The sequence below is a fragment of the Rana temporaria genome, chromosome 5 (assembly GCF_905171775.1).
Source record: "Rana temporaria chromosome 5, aRanTem1.1, whole genome shotgun sequence".
Lineage (NCBI taxonomy): Eukaryota > Metazoa > Chordata > Amphibia > Anura > Ranidae > Rana > Rana temporaria.
In genome coordinates, this window is record NC_053493.1 from 79,594,767 (window position 1) to 79,616,558 (window position 21,792).

The 21,792-nt window shown below is 42.1% G+C and overlaps 1 protein-coding gene across 1 annotated transcript in view; it reads right to left on the reverse strand.

The window, feature by feature from the left end:
* Window positions 1-300: 300 nt before the first annotated feature.
* Window positions 301-21,792, reverse strand: part of NUB1 (negative regulator of ubiquitin like proteins 1) — a 98,523-nt gene continuing 77,031 nt past the window's right edge. Inside the window, exons 13-15 of the mRNA XM_040352751.1 lie at window positions 12,312-12,401; window positions 5,632-5,815; window positions 301-1,885 (exon numbers count right to left, since the gene is read on the reverse strand). Of these exons, the coding sequence (XP_040208685.1) occupies window positions 1,722-1,885; window positions 5,632-5,815; window positions 12,312-12,401 (438 nt within the window). The 3' untranslated portion in view covers window positions 301-1,721. The remainder of the gene's footprint in view (window positions 1,886-5,631; window positions 5,816-12,311; window positions 12,402-21,792) is intronic.

The window sequence follows — 21,792 nt, forward strand, 5'->3', positions numbered from 1 at the left end:
ATCCCACAAGTAGCATTGCTGTTTCACAAAGTTGCTCTTAACATTTGTTTTTCTCTATATAATGTTGTGCTGTAAAAAAACAAAAATGCTCAGCATTACCTGTACCAGTATTTAAATCAAAGTAACTGGGAAATTAGGTGTGGACTTGATAGGCACCCCAAAAATTCAAAACAAAAAGCAGAGCTCCACCCAAAAGAGAAAGTTCCACTTTAAGCGCTTCTCCTCTGCCACCTTTGTGATTTTTTTTGTGGGGGGGGGGGGGGGGGGGGGGGGGGGGTTACCAAGTTTTGACAGATACCCGCTCCCACTTCGCCTAGGCAATGTCCTCCTCCTTCCCTGCAGTCTTCTGGGACATGTCACAGGGTCCCAGAAGACTGTCAGGCCATTCAGTAGGCACAGCGCTGCTGGCACATGCGCAGTACACACCCGGCTATGAAGCCGCAAGCTGTCACTGCCAGGTGCCCACAGTGGAAATGCCAGCGCCAGGGAGGAGAGGGAGACCAATGACGGTTTGGGTGACCACATCGCTGGATCCTGGGACAGGTGAGTGTGTTTATTAAAGCTCAGCGGCTACACTTTTTGCAGCTGCTGACTTTTAATAAACACAAGCACAACTCAAGCTTCACTTTAGGTAAAAATACCAAAGACATAGATATTAAAAACAGCCAATGTTCTGTCTTTAAAGACTAAATGGGGAAAGGAATTCCCTGTGTACATCACAAACCAATGCTCTTTGTAACGCATGCCAATGATGATAAATAGGTAGGGTGTTACACCATCCTTGTCCTCTACATGTTTCATGGCTTCCCGCTTCTTCAGGAGGAAATGAAAAGAACACTTTGGATCTAGATATAAATACAAAGAATAAAAAAAACACATCAAAACATCGAGTCCATAGTTACATAATGAATGTGGAACTTACTAAAACTCTAACAATCACAGGGATGGTGTCACGGGTGTATCGCTATTCCCAGGGCGAGCGTTGGAGCACATAGAGGGAGGATATTCCTACAATTAACCAAATAGACAAACGCTACTGGTAAGTTACTAGTGTCATGTGATTGTTACATATGGTTTAATAAGTTCCACATACAATGTGCAATTATGGACTCGATGTTATGATTATGTGTTTTGTAATTCCATGTATTTATATAAAGATCTGATGTGTTCTTGCCTTCATTTCCTCCTGAAGAAGGGGGGAAGCCGCAAAACATGTAGAGACCAAGGATGGTGGAACGCCCCAGTTTTATCATTGCCATTCGTTACAAAGAACATTTGTTCGATGTACACAGGTAGTTCCTCACTCCATTTAGTCTTTGAAGACAGAACATTGGATGTTTTTAATATTTATACTCAATAAGGTTATTGTATTTTAAGTTGGTTGTGATCCTTACGGTGCCTATAAAATCCACACTTAATTCTCCTATTACGGGATGTGGTGTCCCACATGTTGTTCACTTGGGCCTCTAGGTCACCACCTGGTAGACTGGTAGAGACCCATATGTTTAAAAAATAATAATAATCTTTTGAGTATTTAAATCAAACTCATTTGTATAAAGTGCTAAAAAGACAATAAAGACCATCTATGAAAGCAGAAGTGTCAATACTGTCCACTATAACCAATCAGGTTCCATCTGTCATGTTTCTAGCACAAGTCAGAGACCAAAAGGAACATCTGAATTGATTGCTATTAATGTACTGCAGTTGAGTAAAGTCTCAAACTACAGCTTTTCTAAGTAGGAAAGATACTCAACAAGAATGAGCTCTTCTTCCTCTAATGTTAAGTCCAGATAGTCCTCTTCATGTTCAGGGATATCATCCAGAATCTCCTTCACAGGGTCGATGTCCGGCTCAACAGTGTTGGTGTTACTTGATGAGCTTGTTCCTAAAACGAGATCACAGAAAAAGGAGACATTATTTCCTGATGTAGCGTTTGATGGCTGGCTAACAAACTCTGTTGAAGCCCTCCCAAAAAGTAATTTCCCCCCCAATAGGAATGCAATATTAACTGTCAAGAGCCCCCACACCCCGGGCGGATGAGCCACCACACCCCGGGCGGATGAGCCCCCACACCCCGGGCGGATGAGCCCCCACACCCCGGGCGGATGAGCCCCCACACCCCGGGCGGATGAGCCTACCTGTCCTCAGTCCAGTGGCCTTGAAAAATCTAAAACGCATACAAGAAAGCCAACAAATCCAGAGACCATCTAAAATGAATAGCTTTCCAATTCTTTGTACACAGATAGTTTTTTTTGGTCCTTCTGGGCCCCCCGAAAGCAGGTCCTGCTAGCCTACTGTCAGGAATTGCATTGTGCTAGAAACAAGTCCCCTCAGACAATAACTAAAATCTTTTTTTTTTGTAGAAAATTTAGCAGGATGAATGGATGTCCAACACACACTCTGCCAGTAAATGACATCCATTACTGCCACAATCTGTATCATTGCATGTTTCCCCATGCTAAAGGTATGTCAATCTGCATCATCCTTTATATATATATAAATATATAAATAACATACACAAAAAAAAAAAAAAAGAAAAAAAAAAAAAAAAACACAGCAGGGTTTATATCAAAGCTGTAAAAACAGTACCAAATTACATTTTCATGGGACCTTAAAAGGGGAACTAAACGTCTGAGCACCACAACTTGTAATCCCTTTATTTTGTAAAAAGTCAAGTAAAATACAAATATTATCCAGATACATGTACTGTAATTAAAGCAGAGTTCCGCCGAAACAAAAAATTATTAAAAGTCAGCAGCTACAAATACTGCAGCTGCTGACTTTAAATATATGGACACCTACCTGTCCTAGGCGCCCATGATGTCGGCACCCAAAGCCGATCTGTCCCTCCGCTCTCGGGTAGAGGTGCCGCCATCTTCAGTAAGTGAAGCCTTGAGGCTTCACTTCCTAGTTTCCTAATGCGCGTGTCGCGCTGCGCGAGCCCACTGATCCCTGCTGTCTTCTGGAACCTGTGTGTCTCCAATAAGTCAGCAGGGGGGGGATTGGGGGACAGAGGAGGCATGGCATAGGTCCCCTTTTAAAGGACACTTCCGCGGCGACCTATGCCCGGAAGTGGGAGCAAATACATGGATTACACAGGTATCTGCTCCCTTCTCCCACCTGAAAGGTGCCAAATGTGACACCAGAGGGGGGAGGATTCCAAAAAGCGGAAGTTCAATTTTTGGGTGGAACTCCACTTTAAGGCGCCAATACAAATGAAATTCTAGTATAAAAATGGCCAACAATGACCGCTGCTGAAAATTTTATTTAATTCATTTTCTTGTCAAATTTGTTTATTAAAGGAGTTCTCTAAGCTAAAACTTTTAACCCCCGCTGTGCCCGGGCTGTAAAACTATACAAAATAAACTTTCACTTACCTGCCTACGATCCCCCGTTGTTCCGATATCGCCGTCCCGTTCTCCGGTCCCGGTCTGTTCCACTTCCTGCGGGTCGGTGACTCATAGTGCGCTCAGCCTATCAGCGGCCGCAGCAATGTCCCGTCGCGGCCGCTGATAGGCTGAGCGCACTGTGAGTCACCGACCCGCAGGAAGTGGAAGAGACCGGGACCGGAGAACGGGACGGCGATATCGGAACAACGGGGGATCGTAGGCAGGTAAGTGAAAGTTTATTTTGTATAGTTTTACAGCCCGGGCACAGTGGGGGTTAAAAGTTTTAGCTTAGAGAACTCCTTTAAAAAGTTTAACAATTCCCAAAGATAGGTTCAAAAGCAGTGCTAGAAAGTAACATTCCAAGGTATAACAAACAACTATTGCTCCACAACTTAACTGAAAGTAGCATATTTTGCATAGTCTGTTTTAGGATTAGTGGTGTAGATAATATTTTATAGTTTTGGCCAATAGAGGCTGGAATCTAAAATGAATAAAATATATAATAAAGAATCTATCTGCTCTTAGCTCAGGCATGCAGGTAGGAGGGTGCGCTTAGCTCAGAAAGCCCCTCCTCCCTATGAAATAAATAAAATGCACAGGAAGACTCCTGGGATGTATGACATTTTGGTCTAGGGTAGAAACCAGGAAGCAACTGTTCAAAAAAGTTTAACACAATTAAATATACCGTATATACTAGAGTATAAGCCGACTTTTTCAGCACATTTTTTTATGCTGAAAAAGCCCACCTCGTCTTATACTCGAGTGAGGGTCTCCCGCTGTCAGTCTTATCTGTTCCGCGCCATCCTCCTCCTCATCCGTGATAGACAGAACACTGATAACAATGCTGGGAAACTGAATCAGTGTTACAACTATCATGGACGGGGAGGAGGCGGGGCTTTGTTACAGTGGATGGCGTGGTACAGTTAAGACTGGCACAGCGGATCAAAAGGTACATGAGGCTGCAGATGGGCACAGTGAGGCTGCAGATGGACATTGTTGACCCTCTTTTCCACTTATAGAATCTGTTGCATGTCCCATCTTAGGCTTATACTCGAGTCAATACGTTTTCCCAGTATTTTGTGGTAAAATTAGGTGCCTCGGCTTATATTCGGGTCGGCTTATACTCGAGTATAGGTAATATACTTTCCAATCTATGTGCCAAGACTGGCAGCATAAGGATTACAAATAGTTGAGAGAGTTTAGTTCCGCTTTTAAAAAAAAAAAAAATGGCAAAAAATTTGAATCCTATTAGGCATCAAATTAGACGTAGAATTACAGCAAGGTTAAAGTGGAAAGTATAAACTAAGGGGCAGATCCACAAAGAGTACGCCGGCGTATCTAGTGATACGCCGGCGTACTTTCAAATTTCCCGCGTCGTATCTTTGTTTTGAATCCTCAAAACAAGATACAACGGCATCTGGGTTAGATCCGACAGGCGTACGTCTTCGGATCTTAGATGCAATTCTTCGGCGTCCGCTGGGTGGCGTTCCCGTTGTTTTCCGCGTCGAGTATGCAAATTAGCTATTTCCGACGATCCACGAACGTACGAGCGGCCGTCGCATTTCCTTACGTCGTTTTTTTTCGGCGTATAGTTAAAGCTGCTATTTGGTGGCGTACTCAATGTCAAGTATGGCCGACGTTCCCGCGTATCATTTTAAATATTCTACGTCGTTTGCGTAAGTCGTCGTGAATGGGGCTGGACGCAATTTACGTGCACGTTGAATACACTGACGTCCATGCGACGTCATTTAGCGCAATGCACGGCGGGAAATTTAGGGACGGCGCATGCGCAGTTCGTTCGGCGCGGGGACGCGCTTCATTTAAATGAAACACGCCCCCTACTCGCCACATTTGAATTAGGCGCCCTTACGCCGCGAGAGATAGACTACGGCGCCGTAACTTTGGGCGCAAATTCGTTGTGGATTCGAACCAAATGTAAAAAGTTACGGCGGCGTAGCGCATCTCAGATACGCTGCGCCGGGGCAGATCTTTGTGGATCTGCCCCTATATATACAAAAATATAAAATGTGAGGGGAGTAATTTTTTGTTAGCGCAGACGAGACATACCAGGTCTATTCTGCATTAAAGGATTCTTACACTTCCTTGCAAACTGTGTACACTGTACACACTGGGATGCGTATGCACAGGAGTTCTGTCATACCGGCCTGGCCAATTAACATGGCTGAAGATCCAGAACCCAGAAAAAAGGGGTTAAATCTAACTAAGGAACAGAATGCGATACCTGCAGTCTCCGAGGACGAGGAGCTAGGCTCGGGTGCGGATGAAGAGTTTTCCAGCTCTTGCAGGAGGTGAGGAGGGAGAACTCCTTGGTGGTCAGCCAACATCTGAGCGGCCAGTTCAATGTTACCTTGGAATAGCTGGAGAGCTGCCTTAGCTGCCTCAGGAGTGAAACCAATATACACCAGCTAGACAGAAAAAGACAAGCAAACACATGAGGACATAAAACACTCATTGTACGTCTTCCAACAGTCAGCCGAATTCAGAGAGCCGTGTAATACAATGCATGAGTCCGCAGACAAAACTATTACACGTAATAATGGCTCCTTTGTCATTTATTAAATAACATTTGATTTCAATAAGACTCAAACTTCTTAAATAACAAACATAAAACATGGCCCACCAGATGTGCGTTCACTGAAACGCTGGTTACCTTCGCCCACAAAAATTTGATTGAAGAAAGTTTAATAACTAAATGTCAGTAAGGGATTTATTTTATCTGATGCACATAAAACTGGAAAGACTTTGCATAACAGTCAGTATTTCTCAAATGCTCAATTCCTGTCATTAATCTAAACTACGTCAGTGAAAAGTGAAAGTGAAATAAATAACTAAACCAAATTTAACCACTTGACCTCCGGAAGGTTTTACCCCCTGACTCATGACCAAAGCATTTTTTTGCTATTCAACACTGCTACTTTAACTGGCAATTGCTTGGTCATGCAACACTACCTAAATGAAATGTATATTATTTCTTTCAAGTCATACTTACCTGCTCTGTGCTGTGCAAAAACACTGAGCAGCCTCGATCCTCCTCTTCTCGGGTCCCCCACCAGCGCTTCTGGTCCCTTCCTCCTGCCAAGTGCCCCCAGAGTAAGCAGCTTGCTGTGGGATCGCCTGAGCTGCAGCTCTTCGTGTCCATTCAGACACAGAGCTGCAGCTCTGGGGGAGTCCCTGGAGAGCCGAGGCTCTCGTGTACTGCACATGTGCAGAAAGTTTTTTTTAACCCTTATGCATTCTATGAATGAGCCTTTGGAAACACTTTAATCACCACTGTTTTTTTTTTTTTTTATATAGCAAAAAAGTTCTTATGCCGCGTTCATTTTTCGGCATGAAAAAAATAAAATAAAAAAAATACGTTTTTCGGCATGTAGAAAAAACAAAGTTTTTCCAACTTCATCATTAAAACGACGTTGCCCACACACCATTGTTTTAAAAAAATGCTCTAGCAAAGCGTGGTGACAGACAACACGTACGACGGCACTATAAAGGGGAAGTTCCATGCGGATGACGCCACCCTTTCGGCTGCTTTAGCTGATCCCATGTTAGTAAAAGATGATTCGCGCTTTTCTGTCTGTTACAGCGTGATGAATGTGCTTACGGTAGTTTTACCAGAACGAGCGCTCCCGTCTCATAACTTGCTTCTGAGCATGCGCAGGTTTTTAACGTTGTTTTAGCCCACACACGATCATTTTTTACAACCCGAAAAACGACATTGTTTAAAACGTTGTTAAAAAATGCAGCATGTTCAAAAAAAAAAAAAAAAATTGTCGTTTTTCAGAACCCGAAAAATTATGTGAAGCCCACACACGATCATTTTAAATGACATTTTTTAAAAACAATGTTTTTTTCATGCCGAAAAATGATCGTGTGTACGCGGCATTAGTTTCTGTTGTATAATTATGCAAACAAATGATCTTTCTTCATAAATTTAGGTAAAAATGTAGTCCGCTACATTTCTTTGGTAAAAATACTGTATTATTTAATGTATATTATTTAGTCTGTGTGAAAGTTATTGTGTCTACAAACTATGAGAGATATATATAGATCAATCCTGATGTACTTACTGCCCATCTAATTTCTAAAATATCTAAAATCCCAGGACAGTACAAATATCCCCCAAAGGACTAATTTTTTAAAAAAATTGACAGTCCAAGATATTAAGTAAGAGGCATAGGAAGTTTTTTGAAGTTGTAATTTTTTGTCAAAATTTTTCGGAAAATTAAGAAATTCTATTTTTTTTTTCCTTCATACATGGTTACCAGTGCTGTACAGCATCATCATATGACTGGTGTGATCAGGGATACTGACTGGTGACCGTGCATAAAAAATAAAACCTTTTTTTCCAACATTCCTAAACTTTACGTTTTGAAAACTGTATTCAGAGCAGTTCAGTGGTGTTATTATAGCGATACTGTATTACTCTTGGGAGGGGGGACGGGGATGCTTAGGGAATTCCTTTTTTTTTTACACTGCGATTGCTTTAGTGATGATCACTAACATCAATTGTTTGAACTGTCAGGAATGGATTTCAATCTTGACCCATTATTATTGTGATGCTATGATTGGCCCACAGCTATCACATGGTACAGGTGTGCTGTGAATGGCCCAGATACCATGTTATTACAGAGTGAGCACATAGTATTTGGGCTGCTCATTGCGGCCCGATACCAAGCGCCGCAATCCTAAGGGGGCGCACCAGTTCTCGTGAGAACCGCAATATAGTGGTACATTGTGGTGTGTGGGGAAGCCACTGGCCAGCAGTGAGATTGGGCAGGCACCCCTAAGTGAATTATATGTTGTCATGAATCTGCGGGGCCAGTGTTTACTGAAAAGCTTTAGAATAGGACGGCATGCAGCCATTCGGGCTCTGGGACTTTTCCAGACTAATGAATTTTAGTGCCCCAATAAATTCCTCTGAAGTTATTGGGGTTTCTAGGTCAGAGGCAATTTCTAAAGGGGGGGGGGGGGTATCGGCATCCTGGATGCTTTAATACATTGTTGAACCACTAAATGTTTGGTACCTGGAAAGGAGGGAGCTTGTTTGCCTAAATTATAAAAGGCCAAGTAATACACCTTAAACGCCCAGGCAATTGCAGGTGAAGTTCTAGCCAAAACATCACTCTTTTAAATCGGTGCAATGTAGTTCCTCGATCATCTGAGAGCGTTCGTCAGCATTCTACCTGGCCTGCTGCCAAACTCTTAAAGGCTTTTTCACAGTGGGCAAGTTTTGCTTTATCAATAGGGAGGGAATTCAGCTTCCTACCTACGTTTTGTGGGGGGCTTCCACTTGTAGGGTCAAGGATTTCTTTTTCCAGAGCCACGGATTTCAGAAAGGAGAGAGTATCTGAGAAGTAATGTGTTTCTTTCTGTGTGACCCCGATTACGCATTTATGCAGTTGTCACCGATGAAAAGGGGAGAGGTCTTCCATATCAAATAAGAATGCTGTATTGTAGAAGAACGCCAGAATAACCTTGTTGGTCAGGTCACGCAGAGGTGTTTCATTTAATTTCCAGTGCCACTTGTGGGGGTGAGGAGTCACCAAGTCCAAAAGTAGGCTGGAAGTGTGGTCAGATCAAAGTAAAAGATCTGATCATTGCCAAAGAAAGCAAGTAAAGGGTACTCTGCAAAATTAAGATATAAATGATTCTAGTGTACGTCCTGTGATTAGCAGAATAGAAAGTATAATCTTTGTTGTGGGTATTGAGAGTTCTCCAGCTGTCAACTAAATGGCGGTCATGGGAAAAAGTTTTTGGCTTTCTGCAGTTTCGAATATGGTAAGAGGTGCCCTTTGACATTTCCAACTAGGGGTCCAGAGCCAAAATGAGTCTCTCCCATCAGAGAGAAACCCTCTTTGTATTGGTTTATCAAGGACAGCCATGCTTCCAGCAAGGAGTCCTTATCTTAATTTGGCAAGTATCTACTTACTAGGGTGACCTTTTCTCAAATGGGAGTATCACAAAGAGGAGACGACCTTCCCTGTTCCCAATAACCCGCAACTCTTTTCACTGTACATGTTTTGCGAGGAGAATCGAGACTTCCTTAGACTTGGCATCTGCAGATTCAGCATCATTTACTGTAGGAAATCCGAAGTCCGAGTTTTGGGACCTTGTTCACTCTAAAGTGTGTCTCTTGAAGGACCATCCCTGCCTGGATTCAGTGAATCTCTATCCTAAAGCTACCTATATACAAGGTCTAGATTTCCTCTGCTTCAGCTTGTGGCAGAGAAAATGTGTAGATTCCCCATTCAAACCATGTGGATAGATAAACTTCCACTGCCATCTATTTTTTTTTTAGGTGCTGGTTGATGCCGGAATGCCCGAATAGTGATTGCACCCAACAGGATATAGTTCCTGTTTGAGTCGTCTATAGCCAGCATTAACCTATCCACAGCACTACATGATCGTCACTGACTCTGAAGAGAGTATCAGTTCCCAGTGATTGTAAAGTGCAACCAACAGGGCGCAGTGCATAAAAACAATAGCATGTAAAGAACGTATTCATGGATATGAGCACACAAAACAAAAAGATTTACATCAGTGCAGAAACTGGAAGGAAAATATTAACCTGATCTATTGATAATAAATTCTAGCTTCATCCTCTCTCACTTTCTCCTCATTCCACGAGCCACAGCCAAGCAAATCTTTATTGCCTCCTTATGTGTATTGACCATGTCATATTTATCAGCAATCTCCAAACCAGTGACAGCCTGCAAACTCAGCATATCCGAAGGCTACACCACCTCCCCGATGTGCAAAAGGATGCCTGGCTGGGGAAGATTAATATCCCAACTTGGAAGATCCAGGTGGTTGCTCAGTAACCTTAAAAGTGTCTCAAGTGATAGCTTGGATTGGGACTGTTCATTTACTGCCAAAAAATATTAAAGATTATCTTCTTCAGCAAATAGTAAAAAGAAGGCTTTAAACAACCCTGTGTGAAGAGAAATATGCTGCGGGACTGAAAGTGAATACCGTATTTATCGGCGGAGAACACGCACAGGGGTATAAAACGCACCCCAACATTAAGAGGGAAGTTTCAGGAAAAAAAACTTTCCACAGCCCCCTGAGTATAACACGCAGGCACAGTTTACCCTCTATTTTCAGGGTAAAAAAGTGAGTGTTATACGCCAATAAATACAGTAATTACCATGTATGCATTTATTATTTACTTGCTCCACTCCCCCCCACCAATGCTAAATTTCTAAACACAATCCAATCCTACATTTCTAAAAAAAAAAATATATATCCTCCCTTGCCATTGGGCCGGTGCCACAGTGCAAAGTTTAACCACTCATGGACTGCCGGCCGTCGTTTTACGTCGGCTGTTTGAAGAGGAAAACCGTTGTTATGGTAGAAGCTAGCTACCATAACCCTGGTATCCTCTTCTCCAGCGGGCGGTCCTCTACAAGATAAAAGTGGTCTCTCGGGTAAATATGCTGCAAAATCACTTTTATCAGCGGCAGGAGAGAGGCCCCCCCCCCCCTCCTCCCGCAGCTCTCCGGTCCTCTGTTGCTGTGTATGGAGACGAGTGGAGCGAAGATGGCCCCCACCCGTCTCCATATAACTGCAGGGCGGAAGTGACGTCAAAATGTCACTTCCGTCTTAAAAGAGATTTTTTTTTTTTTTTTTAGAATGACATTTTTTTTTTTTATTGCATTTTAGTTAAAATAGGAGATCTGAGGTCTTTTTGACCCCAGATCTCATATTTAAGAGGACCTGTCATGCTTTTTTTTTTTATTACAAGGGATTTTTACATTCCTTGTAATGGGAATAAAAGTGACCCCCCGAAAAAAAAAAAATCTAAATAAGTAAAATGAAGTAAAATAAAGAATTAAAAAAAAAAAAAAAAAATTAAAGCGCCCCATCCCGAAAAGATAGCGCACACATGAGCAGCGCCCGCATATGAAAATGGTGTCCAAACCACACGTGAGGTATCGCTGCGATCGTTGGAGCGAGAGCAAAAATTCTAGCCCTAGACCTCCTCTGTAACTCAAAACATGCAACATGTAGAATTTTTTAAACGTCGCCTATGGAGATTAAGGGTAAAAGTTTGTCGCCATTCCACGAGCGGACGCAACTTTAAAAAAATGTGACATGTTGGGTATCAATTTACTCGGCGTAACATTATCTTTTCACAATATAAAAAACAATTGGGGCTAACTTTACTGTTGTCTTATTATAAAAAAAAGTGATTATTCCCCGCCCCCCCAAAAAAGTATGCTTTTAAGACCGCTGCGCAAATACGGTGTGACAAAAAGTATTGCAAAGACTACCATTTTATTCTTTAGGGTATTAGAAAAAAAATATGTTTTGGGGGTTCCAAGTAGTTTTCTAGCAAAAAGTTTTCAACTTTTAAACACCAAATCTCAGAAAGAGGCCCGGGGCTTACACTCTTTAAAGGCCCAGGGCACTGGAAAAGCAGCTTTACTTACCAGATTCCCCACTACCCTGGCAAACGGCACACCCCTATCTCTATGCTCTGGCAGTGGACACTCATGTTTAGTGCAGGGCTACAGGTTTGCACCAATCCTGATGAGGTCAGGGGCATCAGAGTGCTAGAGAGGCTGCAGTGTCAAGGAGCGGAGAAGCAGGCAAGAGAAATTTATTTTCCATGTCCACTAGATGTAAAAAAGCATTTAGTCCTCGCAGTGCTGAGCAGCCCCACAGCAAGGGAGTATGTTAGTTTCCCCACAGTTCATGCTGACCCTTTGCAAACCTGGTGCAAGATGTTTAGAAAGAGTCATTAACAGTTAGTAAGATTTGGTAACTTTTACCACCCGGCAAATGTCTTTCAGAATAATTTTAAAAGCTTCCTGCGACTTTATAATGCATAGACACAGAGGTAAAACATGTGTAAAAAAAATGCAAATAATCCATTTTATTTACAAAGCCAATACTTCTTACCTGATCGATAATCTGCTGAGGAACATTATACGAGTCGCTGCCAGCTGGATTGCCTTGTGGTATTAAACGCTCTGGATTATCTAGGAGTATCTATTGGGATAAAATTGGTAAACTTCATATGTACAGTTTAGCTTCAATCAGCCCACAAACCTTATGAAGTAAGGTCTTCTAATCATAAATAATGCCTGCTAACTATATGTACAACTTCACATTAACTTTGCTTCTATATTTATTTTACATTTTTTTTTTTTCTAAGGTCACTCATTTGTGCATGCAATAATCACCTCTTCGCTGTTATTATTTTCCACCACTAGATGTTGCTCCCACTTTCTGAGAATTAGAAAGCATTATGTAAAGAGGAAAGGATTGCCGTTACTCCCGACCAACCCAGCTGAATAAATAAGGAGTGGCCTCAGTCTCCATGTGTGTGGTATGGTGGAGAAACGTAGGCTGAGGCTGCACCTTCTCTTTTATTCAACTGGGCTAGTTGAGTAGCAGCAATCTTTCCTCTTTACATTTACTAGCCCCCTTTATTGATATCAGGACAAGTCTGCACCCTATGTTCTGGGACACGGGTAAATGTTTTCACCTCTACTTTGAGTGGTGTAAGAAGCAATATAACAATATAATACAAGTGATCTCCTGATGAAGTCACGTGACTTGTGATGGAAGATGGTGATGACATCATTCTGAAACACCTGAAGTGAGTGGGCTGCTATCTTTCTATTTTTTTTTGAGCCTCGGGTAAAAAAATAAAAATAATCTTAAGGGGATGAGGATGGAAATAGATCGAGATCCCTGGAGGTGCTGAATGAGAGACCATTCAAGACAATACCAACCCTGGTTAAAGGGGAAAGCGCATTTTGACCTTGGGTCATATACAGAAGGTGTGAGTATCCAAGTCGGTGGTGGGGATTTCACAGTATATGGTGTCTTATGGGCATGATTGTATGTGTATATGAAGAGATATATATAGATATATAGATATATATATATATATAATATGCGCTAAAAATTAAGTTAAGTAGTGAAACCGTGTACAGCAAGGAGTGCAATACTAGTCCAGATTGTGCTTCACATATATGTGTAATGTCCTATCTGGACTGGTATTACACTCCTTGCTGTACACGGTTTCACTACTTAAGTTAAATTTTAGCGCATATTATTCATATATATTCTTCACTTTTTAGGTTTGATTCACCTTTATTATATGCAGCAAATTGTTAGTTATTTTTGTGGGGTCCTATATTTTAACTATTTAGTAGCGCTTTAGTACTATTTTTTCCTTTTATATGAAGATATAGCCTTTTATTAAAGTCATTAGAAAACAAGTAAACAACAAAGAGACACAAGTATTTTTGCACTCATTATATTTAGCAAAGGGCTCATGCTATCCGATTTATTATTAAGGGATTTTTTGTTCTTATAGCAGAAAGTTTCGGTTTTGAATAGAACATGAGTGGCCAATAGAGTGGGTGCTGTTTGGCACTGTTAACGTATTACTATAACAGGTCACATTTGAAGGCACCGGGTCACTAAAATAAGCAAAATGTTCTGAATCACTGAAGACTGCCCAGCACCAGAAAAGAGGTGATGAAAGGAGAGACCCTGCACTGCAATACTATGCAGAAAACATCAGAAATGAAGGCAAGCATATTAAAAATAAATAAAAAAATAAAATACACACTGGAGGGAGGAGATCTAAAATTGGGCTTGACATTTAAAATACTTCTCAAAAGGCAAATACACGCCATAGGCCATCATCTGAGTGTTAATACAGTATATGACACACATATAGTGTAGGTAGGTCAGATTAGACTACCTATTATGCTTTGGCCAGTTTTATGTACCCCTTACCTGCCTGACGATTTTTGAACCATCACTATGCTGAGTAACAGAGGACTAAAGGCAGTGCAGTCTTTATTTTTAATATACATGTATAAGAAATTAAATTGATGTAAATAATGCTTACGCATGTAAAAATGCATTAAAAAACCTTGCTTCTATGTATGGTCGGTATATTCTTACTGTACGTACTTGGAGGCATCCATATTTGCCAATTACCCCCTTTACACCTTCAATCTGTATTATTAAAGTTCCTCAGCACAGTACCCTGTGGTAAGTATATAAGGCTAAAATAGTTTGGTGAATAGTCCGATATCTCAAAGGCAACAAGGACCAGTTATGTGCGCATGAAAATGGTTATCCAGAGACGTGGCTGTGGGCAGTCGAACGTAGTTAGTGTGAGAGGTAAGGTCACAGTGCAAGGGAGCAACAAGTGAAAATCAAGTTTTGGTATAAATTGGGGAAAACGGCGACATTTTGTGCCGCACAAGCTGACAAAACGAACAGAAAGCAAAAACTGAGCCGTTTACGGACAGTTTCCAGAAGCTTTATGAACGTTTCCCAAAGTGTGTTGTGAGGGATGGCAATTATTTTGAAGGCCAATAAAAGGCAACTTCCTTTTTCTTGTGTTTTGTTTTCTGACACCATTCAGCAACATTTTTAGACACACCTCATATGTTACATTAGGATACTAGCAATCTGCTGCAGATCAAAATGTTTTAAACTTTTTTTTTTTTTATTATAAGCTTTTAATTGTAAACTGCAGCACAGTCACTTAGTGGTTAGCACTTCTGCCTTGCAGCACTGGGGCCCCTCGATCAAAGTCTTGGTTAGGACACTACAGTATCTGCATTGGGTCTGCCTGCTCTCCCTGTGCTTGTGTGGATTTCCTCCACATACTAGGATTTCCTCCCACACTCCAAAGACATGCTAGAAGGGTAATATGTCATACTAGGGTCAATTTTAGAAAATAGCAAATTACCCTACTAGCATGTCTACTCATGTCATACTAGGGTAAAAGAGCAAGAGTAGACATGCTAGTAGGGTAATTTGCACTTTTCTAAAATTGACCCTAGTATGACATGAGTAGTGCACCCAGGACGGGCCATCAGCAGAAAAATGGTGCCTTGAGTCCCCAGGAAGAAAAGTGCTGTAGAAATAAAAAAAATATATACCAAATGACAGCTTTAGAATTCCAATAAAAACAACAAAAACAAAACAAACAAAAAAACGGTATTGTAAAATGATTTAGGCAAGCGAAATAATTATACCAATGCTTGGCATCTAGACCTCTGGTCATAGAAGCTTTAATCAAAACAATCAGAGCAGATGGAACAATGATCTAAGCTAGAAAAAAAAAATAATCATTTAGCCACTAGTTCCAAGTCCACCTTTTGTTAAAAAAAAATAATAAAAAAAAAGTAATAAATGCACCCATATTTGCAGAAAAAAAATCTGCATTAATTTCTGTGGGCAAATAAAGTCTACAAAGCAAATCAGCAGATCACAGGTTCAATATGCACAGGCTCCTGCAGACTCTTCCTTTGGCTCCTTGTCTTTGCACTTATGCCACGTACAGATGATCGGACATTCCGACAACAAAACCCTGGGTTTTTTCCGATGGATGTTGGCTCAAACTTGTCTTGCATACACACAGTCACACAAATGTTGTCGGAAATTCCGTACGCCAAGAACGCGGTGACGTACAAGACGTATGACGACACTATTAACCACTTCCAGACCTGCGCACGACGATGTACGTCCTATTTTTAAAGACCGATATCTCGGTAACGGCAGCAGCTGCTGCCACAATCGAGGTATCAATCTTTAGTGTGCGCGGTCTGGAATCCGATAATGGCGGTCTCCGCGGCGGATTCACCGCGAGATCGCCGTTATCGGTGGCGGGAGAGGGTCCCCCCCCCTCCCGCCGCTCTCCGCCGCTTACCGGAGCCGTCGGTAGCGGCGGAGGCGATCGGGTGCTGTCGGCTGGTGAGCGGGGACGAGACTGAAGGAAAAATCTCCTTCGCCCGTCCCCATAGCTCGGCTGGGCGGAAGTGACGTCAAAACGTCAGTCCCGCCCAGCCTCTTAAAGAGACAAAATTTTTTTTTGGTCATTTGAAAAAATTTAAGCCCAAATATGAGATCTGAGGTCTTTTTGACCCCAGATCTCATATTTAAGAGGACCTGTCATGCTTTTTTCTATTACAAGGGATGTTTACATTCCTTGTAATAGGAATAAAAGTGATCAAATTATTATTATTACTTTCAGTGTAAAAAATAATAAAATAAAGAAAAATAAAGAAAACAAAAAGAGTAGCGCCCGCATATGAAAACGGTGTTCAAATCACACAAGTGAGGTATCGCCGCGATCGTTAGAGCGAGAGCAATAATTATAGCCCTAGAGCTACTCTGTAGCTCAAAAAATGCAATCTCTAGAATTTTTTAAACATCGCCTATCGAGATTTTTAAGGGTAAAAGTTTGACGCCATGCCACGAGCGGGCGCAATTTTTAAGCGTGACATGTTGGGCATAATTTTACTCGGCGTAACATTATCTTTCACAATATATAAAAAAATTGGGCCAAATTTATTGTTGTCTTATTTTTTAATTAAAAAAAGTGATTTTTTTTCCAAAAAAAGTGCGCTTGTAAGACCGCTGCGCAAATACGGTGTGACAAAAAGTATTGGAATGACCACTATTTTATTCTCTAGGGTGTTAGAAAAAAAAATATATAATGTTTTGGGGTTTTAAGTAATTTTCTAGCAGAAAAAACTGTTTTAGTCTTGCAAACACCGAATCTGAAAAACACCTAAGGTCTGGAAGTGGTTAAAGGGAAGTTTAATACCAGTCATGTCAGTAGAAGTTTGGTGAGAGACGATTCGCGCTTTTCAGCCTTGTGCTTTTCAGTCCATTACAGCGTGATGAATGTGCCATCTCCATTACGAACGCTAGTTTCACCAGACCGAGCGCTTCCGTCTCATACATGATTCAGAGCATGCGTGGAATTTTGTGCGTAGGAATTGTCCACACACGATCGGAATTTACGAGAACGGATTTTGTTGTCTGAAAATTTGAGAACCAGCTCACAAATTATTGTTGTCGGAAATTCCGACAGAAAATGTCCGATGGAGCCTACACACGGAATTTGCGACAACATACTCCCATCGAACATTTGTTGTCGGAAATTCCGAGCATGCGAATGCGGCATTAGAGAGTTAGAGGAAGTGTCAATGGACTACGAGTGCAGTGATCACCACTGTTGGGTTGCATTGACAACAAGTCAGACTGCCGCAGTGGGGGATGGGACTTGTTCTTCATTCATTCATAGATCCCCCCTCCGCAGGTGAGCAAAATGAAAAAATGGCAGCGGCCACCAGAAAGACAAACCCATGCAGGTGGGAGGGGTCCACTGGCAACCATGCTATACTCTAATTATGGATGTAACATGGTCTAAAAAAGGTGGTGTTAGCCTTTAACCCAGAAGGTTTCACCCCCCTTAATGACCAGGCCATTTTTTCCGATACGGCACTGCGTTACTTAAACTGACAATTACGCTGTTGTGCAGCACTGTACCCAAATAAAATTGATGTCAATTTCTTCCCCAATCTTGGTGGGATTTAATCACCTTTGCGGTCTGACAATTTTGTGAATTAAAAAAAAAAAAAAACGAAAACGCATCCATTAAAAAAATTGGAAAAAAAAAAAAAAAAAAAAAAAGCAAAATTTCTTCATCAATTTAGGCCAATATGTAAAAAATCCCAAGAAGCGTATTTTGATTGGTTTGAGCAAAAGCTAGCGACTACAAACTATGGGATATTTTTATGGCATTTTTATAAAAAAAAATAAAAATAAAAATGTTTTACTAGTAATGGTGGCGATCAGCAATTTTTAGCGGGACTGCGACACTGCGGCAGGCAAAACGCACACCTGACATTTTTGGAAACCAGTGACATTACAGCGATCAGTGATAAAAAATATGCACGGTTAAAGATCTATGACACTGGCAGTAAAGGGTTAACATCAGGGGCGAGCAAAGGGTTAAGCGTGTCCCTAGGGGGTGCTTGCTAACTGTGTGGGGGATTGTCTGACTGGGTAAAGACAAATATCTGTGTTCCTGCTTTGCTGAAACGCAAGATCTCCATCTTTTTCTTTGTCATTATGGATATCTTCCTTGTTTACAAAGGCAGACCGGTGTTCAGACACTCAGGGGAACAATCGCGGGCGGGCGGCCAGCAGACAACGGGTCCGCCGGACCCGCCGATTGGCTCCCCCTCTGTCAAATCGGCATGGGCACGTGCCTCCAGTGTCTATTGCACGAAATGATGTACAAGTATGTCGTTTTGCGCAATAGAGCCGACCGGCCTGTGGTAGGCCATTGGCAAGTAGTAAATGAGGTACTATATGGGAAATCTATAAATATCACTCTCTCTCTCTCTATATCTATATAAACAACATTAAGAATGTAAAATATAAAATGGTCATTGAAACCACTGTCAGATGACTGTCAACAGAAAACAGAGTTTTTCTTTAAAGCGGAGCTCCACCCTAAAGTGGAACTCCCGCTGATAGGAACCCTCCCCCCTCCGGTGTCACATTTGACACCTTTCAGGGGGGTGCAGATACCTGTCTAAAGACAGGTATTTGCACCCACTTCCGGCCACACAGTCTCGGGCAGACTGCAGGCATGACGTCACCTCCCGTCCCCCGTTGTGTTCTGGGAACACTCTGGCTCCCGCTGTGTACTGGGAGCCAATCGGAAGGCGTAGCGTGACTCACGCATGTGCCGTAGGGAACCGGGCAGTGAAGCCGAAGCGCTCCACTTCCTGGTTCCCTCACTGAGGATGGCGGGGAGGGGGCAGCAGAGTGACGAGCGAACACTCGTCCTCTGCTGCGGACGGCGCTGGACTCCAGGACAGGTAAGTGTCCTAATATTAAAAGTCAGCAGCTGCAGTATTTGTAGCTGCTGACTTTTAATATTTTTTTTCAGCGCACATCCGCTTTAAGATGAGATAAGTCCACTTTGCACAGGTTTAATCTGTGTCAACATTCCTACAGTATAACCATATGAAACCCCCGCACCTTATCTTCACATCACACACAAGTCAGTTGGCTCTATGGAAACATATACTGTATGTACACATTCCACGTAGGATTGACGGATATCAAGTCCTATGATTTCTAGAACAGATTGCAATCCGCTGGCTGCAGAGGTTACAAGTCACTTCCAGCAAGCATCAAATTCTTCCATAATTCCCTTCCTACCTTTGTCAGGAAACATCAGTGTTTACCCAAGATCATATCATAGAACTAAATCATGGTTAGCATAAGCAATACACTTCACATTTCCTATACATTATTATTTTTCCACTTGATATATAGAACCTGTGTGTAAACGGTAAGTATTTCATGTTAAGATAGCTATACAAATCAGTAATGTATATACTGCCTGGATATGGCTGCGGAGGACCAAGAGAAATCATTTTCCTCCCAGGCCTCTGAAGGGGGCTTTACAAATGGGAAGGGAACACTAGAAAGAGAAGGGGAAACGGGCAGAACAGTGGTTAGCAATTCTGCCTTGTGGCACTGGGGTACTTGGTTTGAATCCCAGACAGGACACAATTTGCATGGAGTTTGCAGGTTTCCCCCTTTGTTTGCATGGGTTTCCTCTGGGTACTCCAGTTTCTTTCAACACTCTTAAAAACAAGCAGATAGTTCCTTGGCCGTAGCATATGTCTGCATGTAATTAGATTGTAAGTTCCGTGGGGACAGGGACTAATGAAATTGTACAGTATGGAAAACACTACATACTAAAGCCTCGTACACATGGTGAGATTATCGGACGACTGATCGTCTGGATGTTATTGCATATTAGTCTGCATTTTGAAAATGGATCGCTTACTCCAGGTTCCGAAAATTCTCACATGAAGAATTGATGTGGAAATGGAAGTGATGTATTGTATTTTTGGACTAAAACTGTACTGATTAAAACGAAAATCATATGAATCGGGCATTGTATGAAAAAAATAAAAATAAAATAAAATTGTGCTTGTCCCATCGGATAATTTTGCACAACCTGTCCTGATCAGCTCCTGAAAGCTGTGTACCAACGATCACATTATCGTACAATCGTGTCAAAAGCGTTTTTTAAATGTGTGTATTCGGCTTAAAAGGGGTTGTAAACCTTGCACGGTCCGGCACCCCCCCCCCCCCCCCGTTTTACTTAACTGAGCCCTGAATTTCTGTGGGTACGATCCCGCCGTCCTTCCCTCCAGAGTCCCGGCTTTGATTGGATATATTGAAATTAGCGCAGCCATTGGCTCCCGCCGCTGTCAATCAAATCCAATGACGCGGGCACTGGGGCCGAGTCATACACTCAGCATCAATGGACGCCGAGTGTGACTTGGGAGCACGCCCGCAAGGTAACCCCCTTGGGAGAGAGCTTCTCAGAGGGGGTTATCTAATGTGGGGAGAAGCCGCGTGAGTCGCCATGGGACCCCAGAACAGCTGGGTCGGGGCCACTCTGTGCAAAACGAGATGCACAGTGGAGGCAAGTATGACATGTTTGTTACTTTAAAAAAAAAAAAATAAACACAAACCTTTAGTGTCGCTTTAAACTGGAGCTCCACCCAAAATTGGAAGTTGTGCTTTAAAGGACTCCTCACCCCTAGTTTTGAGAGGTACCCAGCCTCCCACTTGCACTCAGGCCACCTAGGGGACTCAAGCATAAGTTCCCCTCTCCCCTCACTGCAATCTTCTGGAACATGTCACAGGTCCCAGAAGATTGCCATTGAGGAGGCACAGCATGACTCAGCTGTGGAGCCACAAGCTGTCACATCCGGGTGCCCAGAATTGTGATGCCAGCGCAGAGAGAGGAGGGAGAACTGAGGGCTCAGGCAGCCGCATCGCTGATCATGGGACAGGCGAGTAAGTGCTTATTAAAAGTCAGCAACTTCACTTTTTGTAGTTGCTGACTTTTAATGAAACCCAAACACAATTGGAACTCCGGTTTAAGTTGTTGGTACCAAATAAATGCATGTAAAAAAATTATAAAAAGTTATGCTTTTAATTGTTAGATCTGTGCAAAAAATAATAGCTGGTGTCGGTCCGTTTGCTATGGATAACAGACACTTTTTTTTTTTTTAATATAAAGAAAACTTTTCTTGAAATTGTCCTTCCAATGTCCCCTCCATCCAAAATACCCAAATACTTACCCTAGGCCCCACTGCCAAGCTCTTTACTACATTATCTCTGCCCAGCGCCACACAGCCATTGCAGCACACATTCCTGGCCAAATCCAGATCCTACGGCACATGCAAATTGCTCGTCCTATTTATTCCTATGAGTGGAGTAGTATTCCTTTGGATAGTTGGGAGTTGCTATGAATAGGGACCATCCATGGGAATCAATATGCACAGCAGCCGATAAATATAGCTTATTGGTAGGTCAATATATTATATTGATCACCATGTTGGAACATTTTTTATAATGTTTATACATCATTGGTTATAGGATTATATATTGATGTTGCACAGCACTTTAAGTTATTTGTACAAAGGGAAGTTTACAATCCAGCCCAGCTGTCAGCACTCGGTACTACCCACCAGGAAAAACAAACTGGCTTGTAACACTGCGGTGG